The 24194-nt window shown below is 42.8% G+C and overlaps 1 protein-coding gene and 1 long non-coding RNA gene across 6 annotated transcripts; both read left to right on the top strand.

Annotated features, from left to right (window-relative positions):
- Positions 1 to 112: 112 nt before the first annotated feature.
- On the top strand, positions 113 to 21019 carry LOC110537723 (protein transport protein Sec24A). Of its 5 annotated transcripts, none has more exons than XM_021624056.2 (23): positions 113 to 215; positions 4180 to 4707; positions 7640 to 7819; positions 8676 to 8750; positions 8878 to 9050; positions 10999 to 11180; positions 11330 to 11432; positions 11798 to 11924; positions 12252 to 12361; positions 12638 to 12750; positions 12994 to 13112; positions 13305 to 13360; positions 13557 to 13763; positions 14022 to 14145; positions 14380 to 14538; positions 14808 to 14981; positions 15348 to 15458; positions 16001 to 16176; positions 16876 to 17013; positions 18329 to 18433; positions 18691 to 18783; positions 19020 to 19123; positions 19495 to 21019. In XM_021624056.2, the coding sequence occupies exons 1-23, from the start codon at positions 212 to 214 to the stop codon at positions 19607 to 19609; spliced, it is 3276 nt and encodes a 1091-aa protein (XP_021479731.2). In that variant the 5' UTR covers positions 113 to 211; the 3' UTR covers positions 19610 to 21019. The 5 variants fall into 5 exon arrangements, with proteins under 5 accessions (XP_021479731.2, XP_021479730.2, XP_021479729.2 ...); XM_021624055.2 differs by lacking the exon at positions 113 to 215 and adding an exon at positions 301 to 743; XM_021624054.2 differs by lacking the exon at positions 113 to 215 and adding an exon at positions 3511 to 3634 and having other exon boundaries at positions 7658 to 7819.
- Positions 21020 to 21243: 224 nt separating this feature from the next.
- LOC110537722 lies at positions 21244 to 23920 on the top strand. The gene is made up of 2 exons (XR_005035001.1): positions 21244 to 23572; positions 23677 to 23920. It is a non-coding gene; the product is annotated as an uncharacterized LOC110537722 (long non-coding RNA).
- Positions 23921 to 24194: the final 274 nt, after the last annotated feature.

Genomic DNA, 24194 nt, shown 5'->3' with positions numbered 1-24194 from the left:
CATTTTATTTGTAAACGCCAGTCTGTCACCGTGTATTGAACTGATCCCATGTTTTTGGACTCAAACATCAAAGGAAGCGAAGGCAGTACAAAGTTGTGAGCGTTTCACTGTTTCCAGTACTGTCGAAATCCACTATGCACAGGAAGTGCCACGTGTACCAACTGCGCATGCTTGAAGAGGTTTGACGTTGTGCCTGCTGGGTGGGACTAGAATGGGTACAGTTTATGTCATAATTGACTTTTAATATAATTTACACTGCAGGTTTGGATAATTAATCGTAACAGGTTCTGAGAATTAGGTTATGTTAAGGGTTGGCTAAAATGCAACACAAATTATTTTGGACATAATCTGTACCCCATCTAGCCAATGTCTACTGGGTGATCCCAACTTCCTGTGCAAGAAGATAAGTGATTTCAGTGGCCTCACATGATTGTCTTGACAAGTCCTACACCCGTAGTTGAACGGGGAACGGCCCAATCATGGTCCTGTGATAGCTAACAAGTGGGCTAGCTAATTAACTTTTTGTTTTACTTGAAAGCCTGTGTGGTGAAGTCGCTCCGTTAACCAAACATCTAACGTTACCCTGCTAGCTAAACAGCCAACTTAGCCAAGTAAGACGCAGTTAGCTATTCGTCAACCAAGCATTTCTGCAGTATATTTGATTACGGTTGGTGTCTATTTCATAATGTCAAGTACAGATTTTAGTTCTCAGAATGGGGCAGGAGGACCGCCGTACGCAAATGGTGAGTACTTTCGCCACGGGTTAACTATCTTTTGGCTTTCTACCTAGATAAAATAACGTTAACTAACTAGTAAGATAAGATTTTATCCGACCTTATCTGACTTGGCTTGTTAGCAAGATGGCCAGATTACAACATTAGCTTGCTGCCTTGGTAATAATGCTAGCCATGAATGATGGCTGCTAGTAGTGGGCTAATTTAATATTGCTCTTATCGAGACCACAAGCACACGTTCATATAGATAGCTACGTTATTTGGATAGCTTTAAGTTAGCGTTTTGATTCCCCAACTACGACAGGTAGCTAACATTTATCTGGCTCAGAATAGTTGCGACAAGTCAGATAAGTTTGCTAACTAGCTAACGTTAGCTAGCTTAACTTGGTTATCCTCTAGAGACACACATTTCAGTTAGTTGGCAATTCGAAATCAAATTGTATTTTTCATATGCTTCGTAAACAGACCTGTGTAGCAAACCCTCGATTGCTTGTACTACGTATTGGCCATTAAGAGGCTTTGAAGCCACCTGTCGGCCATATTGGCACTCCTCAGAAAAGCAGTCGTCCATACGAATGAATTGACTTCTACAGTATTTCGTTTAAATGTTTGTAGATGTATCTTTTAACTTATGGTAGCGAAATTAATGTTCCATTTTCTACCATAAACTGCCTCCAATGTCGTTTTAGAGTTCATCCATAGATTATGGCTTATAAAATGTATTTCAGTTGACTGATTTCCTTATCAACTGTAGCTCAGTAAAAATGTTGCATTTGTTATATTATTCAATATACAATGTTGATCCATCCTCAGTTTTCTGTCACAGCCATTCAACTCTAACTTACTATTAGCCTCATGGTGAAATTCTTGAGTGGTTTCCTTCCTCTCCGGCAACTGAGTTAGGAAGGATGCTTGTGTCTTTGTAGTGACTGTATTGAAACAAAATCCAAAGTGTAATTAACTTAACCATGCTCAAACCTCACTGGTCTTTGTGGTTGAATCTGTTTGAAATTCACTGCTCTGAGGGACCTTACAGATAAATGTACATGTGGGGTACAGAGATGAGGTAGTTATTCAAAAATCAGTTTCAACACTTATTGCCCATAGACTGAGTCCATGCAACTTATGTGACTTGTTAGACATTTTCACTCCTGAATTTATTTAGGCTTGCCATAAAGGGTTGAACACTTACTGACTCAAGACATTTTAGATTTACATTATACATTTTAAAAATTAAACACAATTCCACTGACATTATGGGGTGTTGTGCTGTCACTGGCCTACACACCTCAATTTAATCCATTTTAAATTCAGGCTGCAACACAACAAAACGAGGAAAAAGTCAGTGTGTGTACTTAATGAAAGCACTTTGTTGTGCTTGCTAAACATTTGGCTATGAGCTAGCACTGGCATTATGGAGACTGAATTAAATTAAGTAATCTTGCTAGGTAGTCAGCTAGCTGTAGCCATCTGGCAAGTATCAACAAGGGCTTTCTGCAAAATAGCAACATTAGCACAGCTAGCTAGAGAACATCAGAATCTAGACCATAGACTAAGCAACACACACGGGCATGTATTGCCAAACAATGCTACTGCCACCTTCTGGTTTGGAGTATTTAACAAGTCTGAGTGGCTGATGACTTTAAGGTCTTTGCTGTGTGAACATGCAATTCTGATTGCTGACACTGTTCAGAGGTGCTAAGTGTTGTCAAATGTTCGACAATCCTACTGGTGTATGAGCTATTACGATTAAACTCCCTAGGCTAATCTGGCTTTGTGTTTTCCTTCTCTGCATTTGTTGGTATAATTTCATTATTCCAATATGTTTTCATTAATTGTATTCACTTGGTTTATTTTATGAGAATTTGTAAGATTCTTATTTGCATAAAATAGACAGAGAACAGTCTTATCAAAAATAGGTAATAGTATTTATTCTCGGAGCGCGCTGCCGTGTAACCACAAACAACAGTTTATATACAAAATATGACGTAACCGGTCATAAAATATTCTTTCTCCAACAGTTCAAAAGTTCATTTGAGAACTTAAGAAGGTTTTTCATCCATCACCCTTCAGCAGACAGTTCCAGCTAATGGAAAACCTAAAGAAAACACACAATGCCTCATCTGAACATTCCAGTGCTAAGTTGAGTTGGCTCAACCATAGGTTAATTACCCTTTCTGCTTACTTAAAAAAAAACACTTCCAATCTTCTCCAACCTGGCTGGAATTATATTTATTTAATGTCATTACCCCAGTGTTATATGCTCCACAATCCCTCACTTATTAATTCATATTGTTAATCAGATATAGGGTATACGTTTACTTAGTTACAGTTCTATTTGAAATGGGGATATTGTTCATTTATTAATAAAATTCCTCAACTCTAACATTGGTCTTTCAACTCTGATCAAACCAAGATGCTGCAAACATCCATCTTACTAAAAGAAGGCTTTCCGTATGTTCACTAAATTCCTGTCCTATTATGTTGGTAGCAAAAGCTAGCACTCAAGTGTTAAAGTTAATGCCAAAGTGGATTTAATCTCTGCTTAATTCATCTAACTTTGCTTACTGTTTCCACTTTAAAACTATAGACCTTCGTTGCTGTACAGGATCTACTTCCTGTGACTCCTATTCTTTCCTGTCGTGCTCATTTGCCTTGTCTTACTCTTTAATTGGTTGAGCAGTTGTACTCTCCCCAGGCCAGATTCACTGTTATTGGAGGAAGCCCTCAACATGACAGCTGTGGCCTGCCGTTAGCTTCATTTTGGCTATTTCCCCGGGGCTGCTTAGAAATGCTGGGATTATGGGTTTTTGTCTTCACTGTTGAGACGTTTTCTAATCAGTCTGTTCCTCTCTGTTCACACTCAGTGTCAGTAAAGGAGCAGCATGCTTTAAATCCAGGTGAGAAGATTGTCCTTCTCTGTAAGTGTGTTGAGTAAAGTTATTGCTTTGTCAGTCTGTTCACAGATTGTTTTCCTTATTTTGGAGGCCTGGAGTCTATTTAAATCCTAATTTCCCTTGCTGCATTTAGCCTAATACTAATGTTGCTGTTCTCAAAGTTATCTAGCCTATATCTTCCTTCAGAGAAACAAACGGTTGTAGGCTGAGTCAATCAGTACTGCCATGCAGTTCATAGTGTAGTAATGAAACATTGGTTGTAGAGTGAGATTTTCTTCATCAGCGTTAACTGGCATGCAAATGAGGCAGTGGGCTATTATTGATGTAGTTTGTTTTGCATGTCCTGGGGGTGGAGATTTCACTTAAGGACCAATGGAATGGTCTAAAATGTGCAGACTCTGCCCACCCTAAGCACTGTGCCATGCAAAATGAACCTCCATGGTTTGAATGCAGATTATAGGGACATTCACGTGGGATGTCAGAGTATGGTGCTTGTCTAAGTGAAACTGCTTGGAGTCATCTAACCTCATAATTTTCCTGTCTTCTAGGTCCCTCTCAGAATCCAGTAGCGCTGCAGCCACCGGGACCGGGTTACATGGCCCACCAGACTCCATACAACCCAATGCAAGCCAAGGGCCCTATGCCGCCCGGCCCTGGACTCTATAACTCTGGTCCCTACCAGCCCGTCCCACCAGTCAGCTCTAACCAGGCCCTTCCAGGTCAGCCCATGTTAAAAAGGCCTCCTATGGGACCTCAACATTCCATGACCCCACCTCAGTCTGCCAGCCCTAACCCAGGCTCCAGGATTCCCCCAGCGCATGCCACCCCTCCACCTGTGTCTGCTAACAACTACCAGCACGCCCCAGCCTGGCAGTATGGGGGGACTCCACCAATGGGGGCACCGCCTCCTATGGCCATGCCTCCCCTTCGGCCTGCGGGTAATCACATGACCTCCTCGCCCAGCCTGGCAACCCCCCAGGCCTCCTCGGCAGAGTACCGCGCAACGCCTCCTGTCTTCCATAATGCCATGCAACCCCTGTGTCCTCCCACCTCGCTCCAGGGATACACCCAGCAAGGTAAAACAGTGCTGGAGGGAGCATTACAAAGGCTGCATGATTAAGTGTTAGATATTCCACAGTTGTTTGTTTCCACAATGAAGAACACTTTGTTGAAAACTTGAGATATCATTATGATGTGTTTCATGACATGTTAGCGTTGTTTTGTCTGTGTAATGACACTCCACGTCGGTGGCACCGGTGGTGGTTCAGCCTAAGATCTTTTAGAACTAACCCAAGACAGACCACAGCATGTCGTTTCCAGTGGGGGAAAAAACAGAGCGGCAGAACAAGCAAGGAGGTGGGCGGAGCCAAGCACGAGCTAGCAAGATCCTATTGGCACTTTCTAGCATGGCATGTCCAGTAACTATTTACCCTTGCACTCCTAAACCACATTTAAAAATATAAACAAATTGGCAAAGGGTGAAGTCTACAAAACTTAGTTCACTCTGTTCGTAACAGATTCTAGTTTTGTGAATAGCGCTCTATTGAGATGAAATGTTCTATCGATGAGCAGAATGTTGACCGAAGTCAATCTCACTCCATCTTCTCCCACTGTCGGCCACTGGGCTTCCCCTCAGCCATATTTTGTGGGTAGTGGAAATGCCTACCCGGATGCTTCAGATTTGCACATCCGGTGAAACATCTGGCTCCTTGTTCTGTGGTCGCGCTAACTGATGTTGAAAGTGGACATTGCCCCCTCCTGCTCCCATTCCCACACGAACAGATCAGTTTGGCAACACCTATCTCCTTGGCAGACACTCAACTCAGAAATACTTGTTCACAGGCCAAATTAGTTTTAGTAACTTCTGGTGAAGTTATTGGAAATCTATAATTTCCAGAGTTCTGAGTTTAGTCACCACTTACCACCACTGTAGCGGTATTTGTGGTGTGTGGCTTATTTTTGGTCAGAAGCCATCAGTGATTCATGACCAAAGCCATAATTGCATTATACAACATTGTGGTCTAAGAAATATCACATTATCTGGCTGACATAACTGTCTTCCTGACTTCTGTTTTAACATTCACTCTAATCTGTCCAGTTTACTATTTTCATTCAAGTTGATTTGATTGAGTATTTATTCATACTTGCAATCTCTGAATGACAGATCTTTGATATTGGAAGCAACATCAGATTGCTCTCATTTGGAATGCCCCAGTGTAGTCTCAGTAGTCACCTAGGGGTGTCTTCCAGTTCATTGACATTAGCTAGCTCTGGGTCAGCCTCATCAGCTATCATCAGACCTGTCACCTCCAGTGTAGGGTTATAATTAGAGGTTGCCCGATTAATCGGAATGGCTGCTTTAATTAGGGCCGATTTCAATATATCAATCAATCATAATCACTAGTTAACTAGTTGATCACTAGTTGATGATATTCCTAGTTTATCTAGCGTGTCCTGGGTTGCATATAATCGATGCGGTGCGTATTCGCAAAAAAGGACTGTCGTTGCTCCAACGTGTACCTAACCATAAACACCAATACCTTTCTTAAAATCAATACAAAGAATTATATATTTTTAAACCTGCATATTTAGCTAAAATAAATCCAGGTTAGCAGGCAATATTAACCAGGTGAAATTGTCACTTCTCTTGCGTGCAATGAGCGCAGAGTCAGGGTATATGCAACAGTTTGGGCTGCCTAATTTGCCAGTATTTTACGTAATTATGTCATAACATTGAAGGTTGTGCAAGGTAACAGAAATATTTAGACTTAGGGATGCCACCTGTTAGTGAAATACGGAACCGTTCGGTATTTTATCTAAAATAATAAACTTCTTGTTTTCGAGATGATAGTTTCCGGATTCGACCATATTAATGACCTAAAGCTCGTATTTCTGTGTCATGTTATAATTAAGTCTATGATTTGATAGGGCAGTCTGACTACGCGATGGTAGGCACCAGCAGGCTCGTAAGCATTCATTCAAACAGCACTTTCGTGAGTTTTGCCAGCAGCTCTTCGCAATACTTCAAGCCAATCAACTCCCGAGATTAGGCTGGTGTAACCGATGTGAAATGGCTAGCTAGTTAGCGGGGTGCGTGCTAATAGCGTTTCAAACGTCACTCGCTCTGAGACTTGGAGTGGTTGTTCCCCTTGCTCTGCATGGGTAACGCTGCTTCGAGGGTGGCTGTTGTCGATGTGTTCCTGGTTCGAGCCCAGGTAGGGGCGAGGAGAGGGACAGAAGCTATACTGTTACATTGGCACTACTAAAGTGCCTATAAGAACATCCAATAGTCAAAGGTATATGAAATACAAATGGTATAGAGCGAAATAGTCCTATAATAACTACAACCTAAAACGTCTTACCTGGGAATATTGAAGACTCATGTTAAAAGGAACCACCAGCTTTCATATGTGCTCATGTTCTGAGCAAGGAACTTAAACGTTAGCTTTCTTACATAGCACATATTTCACTTTTAATTTCTTCTCCAAAACTTTGTTTTTGCATTATTTAAACCAAATTGAATGTTTCATTATTTGAGGCTAAATTGATTTTATTGATCTATTATATTAAGTTAAAATAAGTGTTCATTCAGTATTGTAATTGTCGTTATTACAAATAGATTTGTAAAAATCGGCCGATTTAATCGGCATCGGCTTTTTTTGTCCTCCAATAATCGGTATCGGCGTTGAAAAATCATAATTGGTCGCCCTCTAGTTACAATGCTGCTTGTCACGGGACGTTTTCCCTCTTATGCACGGTAGTTCTCATATACCCCCATGTCTTATAGGTTACATTGTCATGATGTATAGTTGCCAGTTTTGTCTAAGGTTATGTAATAGGTTAGCCTTGACCACAGCCATTGTGCCACAGCCAGGTTGATGTCTGGGCTGGCAGCACAGTACTATGTAGGTGCCATTGATGTAATATCCCAAAATGTCAACCAAACAATTGTACAACGTTTTAGTTGATGGGTGTCGTGATAGGATACTGTGTAAGACATATGTGTAGCTAAATGTTGTTGTCCAGGCTCTGCCCCTCTTCTGATGAACCCCATGGCGGCTCCTCACTCATACCAGCCAGGTATGAGAGCACCTTACGGCGGCCCCCCACCCTCTGTGAGACCCACCCCACCCACTACTGGACCCCCCATGGGCAATGCCACCCCTCCCCTTGGCCCCAAAACTGATGGTAAGGAAATATCAGTTTTGATACTGCATGAAAGGTCTGAGTAGGAGTGCTGATCTGTGATCAGTTTAGCCTTTTAATGAATAAGAGGGGAACCTGATCCTAGTTTGTTTACCTTACTTGTTGAATTATCCACATGTACTGTGGTTTATTTGTTGTTCAGTAGTTGTATAATAATTGTATAAATAGTTATTTTTTCCTCTGGGGTGGTGGGGTGGGGTTTCTCAGTAGTGGAACTAGCTCCCAACAGCCACCCCCTTTGGATCTCATTGCCTTCTGTCTTCCCACCATGCCAGCTCAGTGTGGGAGTGATGCTAGTGATGCTTCCCACACTGAGTACGAGAACCAGGAGAATGATTTTGAGTGTCCAGGTGTGGTTTAGTCTCTGTCAGTGTGTTGTGTCCCCTGTGCAGTTTTGATGACGATCACATTTGATCCATTGTCTTCTATTAGATTTGTTAACATGGTTTCGTAAGGAACAGAAGGCCTCGAACTTCCATGGATATTTCAGATCTCACCTGTTTACATCTGACACTATTTCCAAGTTTGTCTGTCTGTCGTCGTCCCCCCCCCCCCCCCCCCCCCCCCATGTGTCCAATTTATCACGTTGTCTTACTGTCTGTTATTGTGACTGTGAATTGGGTACCTTGAATGCATAATTCATATGTTCTCAACCCTTTGGCAATGAAACAAAGTCCAACTACAACTGACCTGAAACGTAACACAAACATGTATGCTAAATCAAGTTTTCGCAAATGTACAGATTGTGCCTTTTAAGTGCTTACACAAGTAGTAGTGTTTTGTTTGTTTTAATGCATCTTTATTCTGACCCCTAAATGTTATGTTTGCACTGTAACAGGACACATGCCCACACCTGGTAATGGTGCTCAAGTTCCCAACAGCTTTGATCACTTGGAGATGGGCCCTAAAATGGGTCAGTCCTCCACTACATTATAGTTTCATCAGAAATGAATAACTAATGTAACTTTATAGTCCCCTAGATTTACTGCTAGCAACACTAAGAACTGACACGAGGCCTGTTTTGGTGCTTGTCCCTATAGCTGGCCCACTCCCACCCCAGCAGCCAAGCCCCCCTACTCGACACATGGGTCTATCCTACCCCTCTCTACCCCCGGGGTACCAGAACACCTCGGCACCCCCTAATGCCGCCACCATGCAACATCCCGTGCAGCCCTCGACGCAGCCTTACAGCCATCCTCAGCCATACCAGCAGGTAAGTAACAAGACTTACATCTCTATGCTTTGCCAATTCAAGTCTTGGATTTTGTTTGACAGTGTTTGAACTACTTTGCAGATATGAAACAGACAATCATAATATCAGTAATAAAAAAATATCAAAATCCCAGTTTATGCCTCAAACTTTTAAGCAATGTTAAAAATAGAACCTATCTATTTCATGATGTATGTACTGTAAGGCATTGTTGGGAGAATAGGTGGATGCAGTTATAGATGGATAGTAGTCCACAAATTATTGCTGTTGTAAATCATAACTGGCCTGGCATTCAACCCCACTGGTGATCCATGCAGTGCAAAAAAATGAAAAACATGTTTAAATGTTGCAATAAACCTATAGCGACGATTTGATTGTTTGGAGTTACTAAATACCTTTTTGATTAGGGCCGCAGCTTATTATGTACATCTGCAAGCATAGCAGCAAAGACTGGACATATCTCTTTAGTTTCAATATATTAAAGTGCTGTATACAGCATCCAATAAGTGGACATCACAAAGGGCTGTATTTCCAATAAAACAATGGGCAGTTTGGGACACAGTTGCTCTTTCTTTCTTTTAACAAATAGGCTGTCTAACCTGCAAATTCACTTATTTTTTTCAAAATGTCTGCGCCGATTGAGTTCGACTCCCCTGAGCTAGTGTATCTATTTAGTAAGCTAAAAACCCTGCGCCTAACACTAGCTGCTGGGAGGATGTCATTGGAGGTGTGACTGACCTTTTCTCCTCACCTTTTTTCAGTGGCAACAGCTCGAGGCAGGTGTCATTTGGTTAGCTAGAAAGAAATGTACATCGCTTTCCCAGGTAGCTATGCTGAGCTTGAATGAATGCCAACTGGATAACAGATCTCTTAGTTGTCAATCAAATGTATTTGACATCGATCAAATGAGAGGGCAAGCAAGTTTCCCATTCAGTTATCAGAAGGTGGGTTGGTACAAGCATGCATTGGCAGGCAAGCTGCAGAAGGACGAGCATGATTTTATTCCACATTGTTTAAGTGCAATTTTGACAGCCAACTATTTTTTATTTTTATTTATTTTAAAGTTTGAGAGGGTTTATCTTATGTTCCCTCGTTAGATTTTAGCTTATCTCGCTCTGGCTAGCATTAGTTGTTGATCTTGTTGATGTGCATAGGCAACTGAGAGGAGGGGAGCTTAACTTTTCATGGTGGTTTGATCAATAGGACTGTGAAGATCCCAAATGTGAGGACTCCCGTGGTATTTACATATGTGCAGAAATCCATTCAGGTGTATTTTGTGGCTTTTGACGAATGCGTTCTGATCTAAAATTGCGCTGTTGCTACTGCCTGTAATCACACAGTCCAGTTCAAAGTGATTGATGGAAGGCACGGGTTGCAAATGGCTTATTTGCATATATGCCTACTGAATCTCTGATTGGCTATGGCGCACCGGTCTGCGTCGACTCCGGTTCTGATCAAGACGGATGTTTTTATTAGGTTTATTTACTGCAGTGTCTGTTAATTGTCTAAATGCACAGCTGCTTTCCCACTCTATTGCTATTGAATTTTCACAAATGCCTTACTATATGTCATTCCCAAACATTCTATACATTTGTGAAAGTGACCATATCGAAGTGCTAAGATAAAAAAATTTTAAAAAATCCTGGGGGTATATATGAATTTATTTTAATATTTCATGATGCTAAAATGCTGTCAGTTCCACTTTAAATTCTACAGTTCATAGCTGAACCTTCTGTATGATATTGTCAGAGCTTAGCGCATGTCTGACTTGAACACATTTTAAAAATTAACTATGTTGAAATAGGACATGCATAGACTGAAATATTGAAACTGACCAGGGATGCACCACAAGTGCACAAATTTTTGATCAGACCTTCAAGGGTGCACCCAAGTTAAGTGCTGCCCTCGTTCATTGTATTCACCGGTTAACTGTCCTAATTTCCCTCCCCAGCCCTCTGCAGGTCCAGCCCAACTGAGCCCCTCCTTGTCTGGTTTGAGTCTGCAGTCTCAGACCCCAGAGGCCCTGAGGGTGGTCAACCTGCTGCAGGAGAGGAACCTGCTCCCTCTGGGCCCAGTCACCCCTCCTACGCCCTGCCTGCCCCAGGACCTGCAGAAAATCAACTGCCACCCAGAGTGCGTAGTAGTTTGTCTGGCGTTGTTTCCCAACATCAACCCTCCCCACCACAATGTTGAACATTTTGTGTTAATGTGCTTGAACTTGGCCCTACATGTAAATAATATGTACTGGTTCTGACCTGGTGTGCATCTCCCCCTCACTACAGGGTCTTCCGCAGTACCCTGACCAGCATCCCCCAGACCCAGTCGCTGTTAAACAAAGCCAAGCTCCCACTCGGCTTGCTCCTCCACCCCTTCAAAGATCTCTCGGTAAGACGTTGCCCACTCACTCCATGCAAAACATGCCCAACCTTCAGTATAATCTTCCTTCTACCAATCCCACTTCTGGTGAAAGATCAAAGGATACATATAGCCTAGAATAATTGTCTTCAATCTACACATCTGTGATCATGTCTGAATTGTAATTAGATTTTTTTTTTTTTAAGATTAGTGTGGAACTTGGCATTGATGATAGGCTATGACAATCATATTCTTTCTCTGTGCACTGCAGAAACCAGTTGTATTATAAGTTAAATTATTCAAGAGCCGATGGGTGCATATACAGTATTTCATTTAAATGTATGTACTAATCCCAGATTGCCCCTTAATTGTTTTCGTTTGTCTGTGCACTGCAGCAACTGCCTGTGGTCACCTCCAGCACTATAGTGAGGTGTCGCTCCTGCAGGACGTACATCAACCCCTTTGTGACCTTCCTGGACCAGAGGAGATGGAAGTGTAACCTGTGTTACCGGGTCAACGACGGTGAGGACCACAGCCACCAAGCTCCTCTCAAATGACACCCTATACCCCATATATGGCACTTCCTTTGACCAGATCCAATGTTCATTATTTAAACACTAAAATTAGGTTCCAAGTGAGAAGTTGGGCTGGTCTGAAGCTGAAAAAATAATGGAAATTCACACGAGCACCACAAGGACTAACTTCACCCATGCTCTATCAAGGTTTTCAAGCACACCGCTTTGACCTAAATGTCCAGAATATCGTTAACCTGCCGATATTAGTACTGATGGACAAGCCTGGTGCTGCTCTTTTCTGACTGAAGATAACCTCCGTCTTTGTTTGGTGTAGTTCCGGAGGAGTTCATGTACAACCCAGTCAGCAGATCGTATGGCGAGCCACACAAAAGACCTGAGGTCCAGAATGCTACCCTCGAGTTCATTGCACCATCAGAATACATGGTAAATTCAAATATGTAGTCTTTCAGGATTGTCTATATTCTGCCTGAAAATATTTCTTATCTATGTGGAATGTTGCCCCCTTTAATCCGCTAATAAAATGCAGATGAAGTGAGCTGGGTGCTACTGCTGCTGTGTTCATGAAGTGATTCCATCAGACTTTATGATGCTCTTAAGTTTTAAATCATTTGCTGCAGTTTTTCTAGGAAACATTTATGTTTTTTGTCTGCGTGTTTGTGTTAGTCTATGTATTGACGTGGTGAAACCTGTCATACTCAGCTGAGACCCCCCCAGCCTGCTGTTTACCTCATCGTGCTGGACGTATCCCACAATGCCGTGGAAACAGGATACCTAGATGTCGTCTGTCAGTCACTGCTAGAGAACATCAATGCGTATGTATGATCAACGTCACCACAGACACTAACAAAAAAGCTGATTAGGCCTTTGCAGCATGGTCCATTGTCTTATGTTCTGGGCTTCATAAACTAACATTGTCTGGAAGTTTTAGTCAAAACTTGCTAACTTTAAAGTGTTTCGTCTCCAATAACCCCAAAACAATGTAGCTTTTAACAAAAAAAAATAGTGTCCTGTGACTGTCTGCTGAACAAGTCCTTCTGAATGCCTGTGTGTTCCAGGCTCCCTGGGGACTCGAGGACAAAGATTGGCTTCATCACATTTGACAGCACCATCCACTTCTACAACCTCCAGGAGGGCCTGTCCCAACCACAGATGCTCATAGTCTCCGACATCGAAGGTGAGAGATAAAAATAGAGAAGTTTGTGAACATGGGCCGGAGCTCTTTAAATTGCGCTGTTCAATTTGTGCTCTCTTGTAAGAAAAAAGGTGCAAGGGTTTACAAGCTTCATCTGTAGACTCATTCACTGCCTAGAAGTTATCAAATACTGAAAAAATAGTCTAATGGTCTTCTGTGCTGTCTTTTCTCCAGATATATTTTTACCGACACCAGACAGCCTTTTAGTGAACCTCAATGAATGCAAGGAGGTAAGGAGCTAATATTCCCCAGAGACAGGCTAATGTAAAACGAAAAGGTTGTGACTCAAATCTGTCTAACAACTCACCACATTGCCTGAATTAATCAAGACACACTCGCATTGGGTAACTTAGTTTTGCCTAAGCCTCTCTTTAGCTCTGTTTTGCATTTCAAAACTTTATGTAAATGCGTTATTTATTTTTGCAGCTGGTGCAGGATTTGCTGAGGAGCTTACCCCAGATGTTTGGCAAGACCATGGAGACCCAGTGTGCTCTGGGCCCGGCCCTGCAGGCAGCGTTCAAGCTGCTATCGGCCACCGGAGGGCGTGTGTCCGTCTTCCAGACCCAGCTGCCCAGTCTGGGTGTGGGGGCCCTCAAGTCCAGAGAGGACCCCAACCAGAGGGCTTCTGCCAAGGTGGAGACTAGACACTGGTTTATACATTCTGTATCTGAAATTGCACCCTAAAATGTCCCATATGTAGGGAATACTGTGCCGTTTGGGATGCACACATTTCTAGTTGTATAACATGTTGCATGCCTGTTGTGCAGTGATGGTTGAAACAACTTCAATCCCGAAGATAGGGTTTCAGGAATGTGTTCTGCATACTATACCCACTTTTTATTTATTTTTTTAACTATTGTCTGTGATGCTCGTTGTGTGGTGATTCCCCAGGATATCCAGCACCTTTCTCCTGCCACAGACTTCTATAAGAAGCTGGCCCTAGACTGTTCAGGACAGCAGGTGGCTGTGGATCTGTTCCTACTGAGCTCCCAGTACTGTGACCTGGCCTCTTTAGGTGAGTGGCGCCTTCAGCCGCATACACCTGCACTACAATGTGCGATTGTTTACGAAGTCACCTTATTCCACAAGCAATCAGTGCCCTGTGCATGTCTCTGATGTATGTTACAGTTATGCGTATGTTACTGTATGTGTCTTGCTGGTGACAAATCAAATTTCCCCTTGTGTATAGAACATCATACCTTGGCTGGATTCATGTGTGTAATCTCAATCTTCTCTCTCCTCCCGTCAGGTTGCATATCCAGGTACTCAGCGGGAAGTGTGTACTACTACCCCTCCTACCACCAGCAGCACAATCCAGCCGGGGTAGAGTGCTTCCAGAAGGATCTCAAGAGGTACCTCACCCGCAAGATCGGCTTCGAGGCTGTCATGAGGATACGCTGCTCTAAAGGTGACGACTTTTTTTCACTGTGCTGGTTTTATTGTATTATGTGAAAGCAGCAGCGCTTTAATTGTCTGAAACAAATTTCCCTTCAGGGACAATGCATCTGATTTCATCTGAAATCTGTGTAAATTATTTGCTGATCATCTCAATGCTCATTGATGGAGGGTAATATTAACCCTGTGAACTTGTGAGTCTGTCCCTGCTCCAGTAGATTACTTTATCTGGGAGGATGAACTTGGAATGAATTCAACTCAAACCCCTTAACCTCCATGTAGGCTTGTCCATCCACACGTTCCATGGGAACTTCTTTGTGCGCTCCACGGACCTGCTGTCTCTGCCCAACGTGAACCCGGATGCAGGCTTCGCTGTGCAGATGTCCATTGAAGAGAACCTGGTGGACATGCAGTCTGTCTCCTTCCAGGCTGCTTTGCTCTACACGTCCAGCAAAGGTATACTGACTGTCTGGAGCTGCTGTGGTGGGCTGGGGTTTTATTTTTCTGTGGGATTTACTTGGTTGAGACTCATTGTAAATGTCCCAAATATCACACTATTCCATGCATAGTGCCCTACTTTTTACCAGGACTTAAAAGGCTCTGGCTATAAAATGTAAAAAAGTGCACTATATAGAGAAGTTCCATTTGGGACTCGGATTCCATGTTTGTAAACGTGAGCCATGAAAGGGTGAGATGGAACACTTTTTAAACTGAATACCAAATTGTAAACATGCTCTTGCTGAAGTGCAATTGAGTTAATATTTTTTGTTTCCATTGTAATGCTGAAACAGTAACTTGTTGCTTGGTGTTGTATTTCTACAGGAGAGCGACGAATCCGAGTCCACACCATGTGTTTGCCTGTTGTCAACTCCCTATCCGACATCTTCGCTGGGGCTGATGTCCAGGCCATCACTTGCCTGCTGGCTAGCATGGGTAGGTAGTTTGTTGGTATTTGTGTGGTTATTAAAGGCATGTTTATTTCCATCACGGTGAGGTCCTTATTGTGTTCCATCATCCTGTGATCATTAATGTCTCATAGTGAGAGCAGGATTGTCATCCCCACCCTACCATTGCTGCCTAATTTGCATGGACAGATGGTTGTAAGTGATATCAGATGGTTGCCTGGTTACCGTGACCTTTGTGGGATCCAAGTGGCTACATGAAACTGACTGTGGACTAATCTTCATATAGTGTGTTGATGGGGGTTTTACCCAGGTCTATTCCTTCACTGATGAAATGTTAGTCTTCTAAAGAGAACCTACTGTAATAATATTATACCATTATTATTGATAGTTTACCCTAATATAAAGTAACAAATGATTTAACCCAACGGTTGCTCTTTTGTAAATAAAGGCCATGACTACAAACATGTACTGTACATTCATGTAACTTGTGAATCACAATCCCTGAGACAAACGTAGCTGAGGTTTGAATTGGGTTCTTTTTTTCCTGATGTGTGTCCTCTCGCTCTCCAGCTGTGGATCGCTCTGTGACGGCCAGTTTGAGTGACGCCAGGGACGCGATGACCAACGCATCCATCGACTCTCTGACGTCCTTCCGCACCTCTGTACTCACCATCCAGCAGCCTGGCCTCCTGGCCCCCGCCTGCCTCAGACTGTTCCCCCTCTACATCCTCGCCCTGCTCAAACAGGTACGCTATCCACCCACTCCCTCCCTGGCTAGTCCCCTGGCAGTCTACGGCTTCGTCTCAAATGGTACCCTGTTCCCATAGGGCTCTAGTCAAAAGCAGTGCACCATTGGCCTCCCGAGTGGCGCAGTGGTCTAAGGCACTGCATTGCATACAGTGCTGCAGCCTTTACTCCAGACCCGGGTTCATTTCCCAGGCTGTGCCTCAACCGGCCTGATAGGCCCATAGGACGGTGCAGAGTTGGCCCAGTGTTTTCTGGGTTTGGCCGGTGGACCTCTACTTGGCTCTAGCGACTCATTGTGGCGGGCCGGGTGCCTGCGTGCTGACCCCGGTCGCCAGTTGAACAGTGTTTCCTCCGACACATTGGTGCAGCTGGCTTCCGGGATAAGCTGGCGGGTGTTAAGGAACGCGGTTAGGTGGGTTATGTTTTGGAGGACTCATGATGCCACCTTCGCCTCTCCTGAGGCCTTTGGCGAGTTGCAGCGCTGAGACGCCCCCAAAAAAGCAGTGCACCTTTAAGAGGATAGGATGCCATTTGGGACGGAGCCTACCTCTCACCAAACAGGCTATGGAACATAAACCAGCTTCAAGACACCATAAGAAATCTAGTCATATCAACTGATAATGTAAGACCCAGCTACTGCGATTTGTTTCTCTCCTTCATGCTTTGCTCATATGTCGTTTTTGTTCTCTGATCCACAGAAAGCCTTCCGAACGGGTACAAGCACCAGGCTGGACGACCGTGTGTATGCCATGTGTCAGCTGAAGTACCAGCCCCTGGCCTACGTCATGCTGATGATCCACCCAGCGCTGTACCGTGTGGACGATCTGACTGACGAGGTCAGGGCTAGGGGAAACCCTGATGTTCACGCAGATAGATAATGCCAATAATGAGAGAAGCTAGATTTTTCTTTTAGTTTATATTTGAGCATGTCTTAAATTATATAATGCATACACTACATGGCCAAAAGTATGTGGACACGTGCTCGTTGAGCATCTCATTCCAAAATCATTGGCATTAATAGGGAGTTGGGGCAGGTAGCGTTCTTCTGGCATCCGCCAAACCCAGATTAGTCCGTTGGACTGCCAGACAGTGAAGCGTGATTTGTCACTCCAGGGAACTCCGCTCCAGAATCCAATGGCGGTGAGATTTACACCACTCCAGCCGGCACTTGGCATTGTGCATAGTCATATTAGGCTTGTATGCAGCTGCTCGGCCATGGAAACCCATTTCATGAAGCTCCTGACAAGCAGTTAATGTGCTGATGTTGCTTCCAGAGGCAGTTTGGAACTCGTAGTGAGTGTTGCAACCAAGGACAGGTTTTTACAAGCTTCAGTACTCTGATCCCGTTCTGTGAGCTTGTGGCCTTACATGCTGACCAGACCGGACACGTCGCGTGCGCGAGCGTCGCAAATTACATTTAGAAAGCCATGTTATTCAATTATTGCACCCACACTGCTAGCGCCCGCCAACGAGCGTCTGCGACACCAAGGGCTAAAATAGAACTCATTCCTATTTCTGACGCAGATCGCGCTGAAAGTCCTGCCTCTCCCATCTCATTGGTTTATAGAAGCAGGTACCCACTTGCCATCTCATTGGTTATACCCACGTGGGTGACTGAAAGACTAACTGTTTTGCCGGTAGTTGTGGTAATACAATGAAAGTTTAGATGCGATCACCATATAAGTTAAACGGTGAAAAAGCCTGGAAGGAGGAGAGATGACTAGAAACAAATAAATGTATGCACGAAGGCTCACGCGCGCAGCTGGTTTGGGTTCCGTGTCACGCTTCGCGACTGAGCCTTTTGTTGCTCTTAGACGTTTCCAATTCACAATAACAGCACTTAGTTGACCGGGGCAGCTTTAGCAAGGCAGAAATTTGACGAACTGACTTGTTGGAAGGGTGGCATCCTATGATGGTGCCACGTTGAAAGTCACTGACCTCTTCATTAAGGTCATTCTACTGCCAATGTTGGTCCATGAGGATTGTCTGGCTGTGTGCTCGATTTTATACAGCCGACTCCACTATTTGAAGGGGTGTCCACATTTGTTTGTCTATCCATGGTTTTGCTTCCATCTGACATGTGGATATATTGTACGTTTCCCCTTTATAAACTTTTATTTTATTAGCTTCTCCCCTCTTCTCCCTCTACAGGGAGCCCTGAACGTCAGTGAGCGCACCATCCCCCAGCCCAGAGTCCAGCAGTTGTCTGTGGAGAAGCTGAGCAGAGATGGGGCCTTCCTCATGGACGCTGGCTCGGTTAGTAGAATGACCATGACGCATTTATTTGTTATGGACAGATGCAATTCAAATATTGACATATGAATAATCCAGAGTCTGATGCATTACACCATCATGCTTTAGCTTGCCCTCATTTACATTTTTTTTAAAGGAATGTCATTTGGCGTACAACCTAAAATAGACATGCAACCATATCTGCAGTGGATTTTTCTGGAGAAACGGGCCGATGGATAAAATGAACACAATCTTGACTGACTTCTCCTTTGTCCTAACAGGTAATCTATCTCTGGATTGGAAGAAACTGCAACCCCAACTTCCTCACGCAAGTCCTGGGGCTCCCAAACTACGCTGCTGTGCCCCTGAACATGGTAAGGAACCTAAACACCTGCTCCCATTTTTCACTCTTCGCCCAGCTCCTCTGCTCCTGTCAAGGTTCTGTATCGCTCACCAGGACCTCTGTGTATTATACTGTATTTACATGTGCTAGTATCTTTTGTTTGGCGTATATATATTTTAGTAGTGCATCTCATTTAAAACAGCACAACAGATTTCCTGAAAGGGGTGCCATAAAGATATTTCATTATAATGGTGTTGAATCTCCCAGAACATGCTCCCAGAGTTGGACACTGCAGAGTCCCAGAGAACCAGAGCGTTCGTTGGCTGGCTGAGGGAACAGAGGCCCTTCTTCCCCATCCTGCATGTCATCAGGTAGGCATTAGGAACAGTGGTGTGGCTTTACTAGACCAGAGCACTGGTAGAGATCAGAGGCCATGTCTGTGTTCCAAATTGCACCCTATTCCACTTAGTTCACTACTTTTGACCAGGGCTGTTGAGCTTTAGTCAAAAGTAGTGCACACTATGGGGAATAAGGGTGAAATTTGGTTGCATACAATGTTTGATGATTTCCTTGGGTAAACAAAGGCCAAAATAGAATGCGTAGTATTTAGATCTGGTTGAACTCATTGACAGGGTTGACAGCCTACTGAGTTTTGTTGAGCTGTCAACCGGCTCAGGTCAATTCTGCAAGAGACTATGCGTTAATGTTGTGGATCCAACCTTCATTTTCTGTTCCCGTTCAGGGATGAGAGTCCACTGAAAGCCAGCTTCTTGCAGAACATGATAGAGGACCGGACAGAGTCGGCCTTGTCTTACTATGAGTTTTTACTCCACATCCAACAGCAAGTCTCCAAGTAAACCCAGCGTATTGAGTCAGTCCTGGGAACATCAGTGTGGGAACCTGTCAGGGACTGCTTGCTGCCTCTCACAGGATCTTCGGTGGTGGCTCACCATTTTTGTGTGTATCATTGCCTTTCCTGAAGATTTCCCCCAGCTGCAGACTTTCAAACGAATCAAACTTTGTGTGGTAAACAGGACAAGGACAGAGGTGACTAAGCGAGGTCTGATTTTGCTGCTGGTTTGACTATTTTCAAGCTGGAACAACTTGTCAACCAGGGAACTCATGATACGTCAATGATTGAGGACATCAGTGTTTATTCTCAAAGAACAAGGTTTTCTTAGATCTTTTCATATACAGTTCTGGCTATGGATGTCAAGTCTTTTGATCAAAAGCATAGTTGTATTTGCTAATAAAATAATAGAAGTATCATGCTAAAGGCAATGTTGGAGTATCGCCTGCCCTTAAGGACTTATAATTGGATGTCACCTTGATTGAGCGTAAGAATAATATCTCAGCTACAATAATAATGATCTACTGATTTTAGTTGTGAAGGACAGATGTGTGCTTTATTTTGGTTATTGTGTCGAACAAATCTAGGATTAATGCAAAGGCAGAAATGTAGACGTTTGAAGGCGAACTAACCTTGTTATAATTTGCTGCCTTTTGAATGTTGACGAAACAATGCAATGCTGTCATCTCTTGGGTCTGGTTTGTCCTTCTCTCAACCTGTCTTTCCTGTATCTTCTCTCTCACTTGTCATGGACATTCAACACCTCTGAAGACGTTGCTTTGTTAAATATGAGAATCCCGATCTGATTAAATCCTCTAATTGCCTTCTATGGGACATTTTTATTATTAAACCTCTGTTTAAATACAAACGCTATATATGAAATATTTTAATATAATAGGATATGGGACATTCTTGAATACAGACATAAAGCCATTGTGATCTTTTAATCATGCTTATTGATACTTGTGTATTGAAAAGACTACATTATGGTAAAGAATTGTTGATTTTAGTATGAACATATTAAGGTGACATGACGCTAATAAAATGTTCGGAACTTTTTAAACTTAATTGTGGTTTGTCGTGAATGAGCAGGGTACGATTAACGTGGATGTTGTCTCAAATGGTATACCTTTTCAAATTCCACTGTCGTAACATAGTTAATGTGAAAAGGAATACGAACATATCAGAATGTTTTCTGATGCAAAGAGAATATATAATATCTTAGAAGTAATGACGAATAAATAGTGACTAAAGGTGTCACTCTTATTGTACTTAACTGCAGGAAAGGTATGAATTGTTAACGTTTATACATTTGACAATGCCAGAGGATGTTGCTGTTCTGGTCTCAATCGTTCTATGGTTTTAAGATATTATTTGTTCTTGTGGAAGTTTCCAGAATTAAACAATAGTCATATAAAATGTTTGCGTGTTTTATTCCTAAAAAATGTTGAAGTAGTTTGCCTGAGAAACGGCAGGTAGGCTAGTGGTTGAGAGCGTTGGGCCAGTAACGGAAAGGTTGCGAGATCGGGTCTGACAAGGTAACATTCTGTCTTTCTGCCCCTGAACAAGGCAGTTAACCCACAGTTCCTAGGCCGTCATTATAAATAAGAATTTGTATTAACTGACTTGCCTAGTGAAATAAGAGGGATCAATTGTTTAGAGTACCTACTTAAAATATTTCCTTTTGACTGATTGTTGCATGAGTTAGAATTGATTGGTTTTCACTTGAAGGGGAATCATGGATTTCGATACTGGAATACTTTTATAACCAACCATTGATTTGACCGCCATCCCCGGCAGCCGTGATTCTTTGGCTAAACTGACCTCAACCATTTCCCATGCACTGTCAATGGGGTTTCTAAACCAACCCGGCTGTAATAATTCTGGAAACTGGTTAATTTTGTGGCTAGTCGGATTTCCCCATGGGGAACTGTAAACCGAAAGGTATATTTCTTCGCCCAACACCGGTCACTGAGTTAGCAAGCTGAAGTTGGCTAGTGAGTCACAGAAATGTACGTTCAGCCTATTCATTATTTCAGTCCGATTGGCCTTAAAGTAAATTAATCAGCATGGCTTAACATAGCACTGTTGGCGGTATAAACACAATTTCGCTAAACGTGTATGTAACAACATTTATTTGATTAATTTCGTTTTTGACCTCGACATTCTTGCTGGATAGACACTTTGATAGCTAACATGCGCTGCTAACTAGCTAATGCTAATGGCGCTAGCTAAACTCCTATGTTAGGCTGGACACATTGCATTTTAACAACGCTTTTCTAAAAAGTGGTTCATTGCATCCGCGGTGGAGCCCAGTTTCATAATATATCCCAGCTGCCTGTCGTAGTTGAAGTAATCACGAAAAAGCAGGCCTTAATTTAGGGCATTTTATCACCCTGCCAGCTCCTATGAATTCTATTGAGCACTGTGGTACCAACTCGCCTTCCGAACGTTCGTGTAATGTGTCCAGCCTAACATAGGAGTTCAGCTAGCGCCGTTAGCATTAGCTAGTTAGCAGCGCTAGCTATCAGTGTCTCCAGCAAGAAAGTACAACAAATGGGACAATGGTAGTTTCGCTATAGTTGGCAATGGAGACCTGCTCACGTTAAGTTAAAATGTAAACAACAAATTACTCATGTTACTCTGAGGTCGTCCCATTGTTTACTATAGGGAAATGTAGGTATGGCTGTCTTATTTTGCCAAATATCTCGCGATGTGCATATTTAGATTTGTATTTTTTGTCATTTCGGACACCATGTTAATCAATATCTTTCTAATTATGTAAGGCTGGGTATTGTATCTCGTCATCAAACGCTAGACCTGAAATAGTCAGTTGCCATTTTTCCCCTACTTCCTCGCTATGCAGACAAGCACAATTGGCTCCACTGAGGTGCAGATGTTTCCTTTCTACACTAGTTATTTCAGTTTCGTCCTAAGAACAGATTGTAGTGTTAAAATAAAAATTGATACTTTTTTGGTGCCATTTAGGCTAAATCAGCTAAATTAGCTAAATCTAAGCTTCACTCCAGTCAAAACAGTCTGCGAACGTTCGATTCCATTAATTTGATATGGGCTCGCGCTAGTTTTAGCTTAGCCAACGTTCTAAAGCCGTTTTCAGCCTTGGGTGAATTTTGACTCGTTCTTTTGTCCAGCCGACCTATGCGGATGTTTATCTAGTTCCCAAGAGCAGCAGACCGGTAAGTCAACTTTTCTTTCGAACTTTAATCATCTGTAAAGTTGTTTTACATGCAATCATGCTAGCTAGCTATATTTTGACACGTCTGCACCTGCTTCACCGGCAATGACGGGTGATGCAGGTAATTATCACATGCATACTCTCCTTCACTTGGGGCTCTATTCAATCACATCCGCATAGCGGTTGTTTTGGTGGTGTCTGAGGTGGAACTGTATTAAAGCTGTCAAATTAACAAGCGGCTCCTGGCCTTATACCTAAACCGCACATTGCCGTTGGCGGCAGGGAGTCGCATTAACAGAAATCTCATGCATCCCTGTTTACAAGTTAGAACAGTGGAATTTGAGATGTAATCTACACCTCGATTAGGCTGATATAAATCCTCATTTAGTTTACTTTTGAATTTGAGCGTCATATTTATATATAACCTACACTTTTTCGTTTACGGTGTAGATTCGTGACAATGATCAAGAGCCGCTGCTTGCCGATTTGACAGATCCAACATCAGACACCGATAAAACATAAGCAATGTTGGTGTCAGCTATCGCTGGTTAACGCTTGATCTTATTGACTCTAGGCCTTATACTCATTCACTCTGTTTACTTGTATGATTATTGTCAGTTAAGAAAATTATGCCTCTTTTAGATCTGCCACCCCCAGTAGTTCAGCTGTAGTCACAGCAGTCCTCAGCTGTGGTTTTTAATTTACCAGCTGCACCAATTCTTAGTTCACTGGCCTTGAAGGTAGAAACTTTTGAGGGTTCCCAACTGGATACAGGTAATTCATAATTATATTACATGCATATATGCTCAATCCCACCAACCGATGTGCACACAAACATGTTGAGCTGTATACTTACTGCCACTTTGTGTCCTTTTCAGATCTGCAATGCACTCCACCACTGCCTGACAGCCTCACCCAGAAGTGCATACACTGGGCCTATCAAGACTGACAAAGCAGAGATGGGTGGGTGACAAGGAAACTTAAAACGCAACATGCACACACACACTCCCTCTCTCTCTGTCACACACACATAATCCCCAATGTAAATACATTGTAGTTTATTTTATGTATGCTCCATTTTATTTGAGGAAAATGTCTGCAATAAAGTTTGTTCACAGTTAAGCAATGTCTTTGTTTTATTGTATATTTCTCCGTATTAAATGTAACCAATAGAAAGTCTGCAAACCTGCAGGTTTTGTCATCTGAGCCTGAAACTTAAGAGAGATGGGAAGAGTGCAGTTTAAAGGTTTATCGTTAACTGACACAATTTATAATGAATACATATGTGACCAACAGTTACTGTATCATGATTTAGTGTTTTAATTACTCAAGTAGTGCCTCAAGGTAGGATTGAACCGTTTCTCAAAAGAAGCAGAACAGGTCAAATAAGGTGACC

The sequence above is a fragment of the Oncorhynchus mykiss genome, chromosome 12 (genome assembly GCF_013265735.2).
Source record: "Oncorhynchus mykiss isolate Arlee chromosome 12, USDA_OmykA_1.1, whole genome shotgun sequence".
NCBI classification, from domain to species: Eukaryota; Metazoa; Chordata; class Actinopteri; order Salmoniformes; family Salmonidae; genus Oncorhynchus; species Oncorhynchus mykiss.
The sequence above is the reverse complement of the archived record's forward strand: the minus strand, read 5'-3'. Positions and strand labels throughout refer to the sequence as shown.

Excerpts from the sequence above, each read along its gene's own strand:
- LOC110537723 (XM_036937729.1), top strand. The coding sequence starts at position 3,526 with ATGCTGGGATTATGGGTTTTTGTCTTCACTGTTGAGACGTTTTCTAAT. Across the intron at positions 9,051-10,998 it reads ATCCTCAGCCATACCAGCAG|CCCTCTGCAGGTCCAGCCCA; the intron begins GTAAGTAACAAG and ends TTCCCTCCCCAG. Across the intron at positions 15,459-16,000 it reads TTGCCTGCTGGCTAGCATGG|CTGTGGATCGCTCTGTGACG; the intron begins GTAGGTAGTTTG and ends CTCGCTCTCCAG.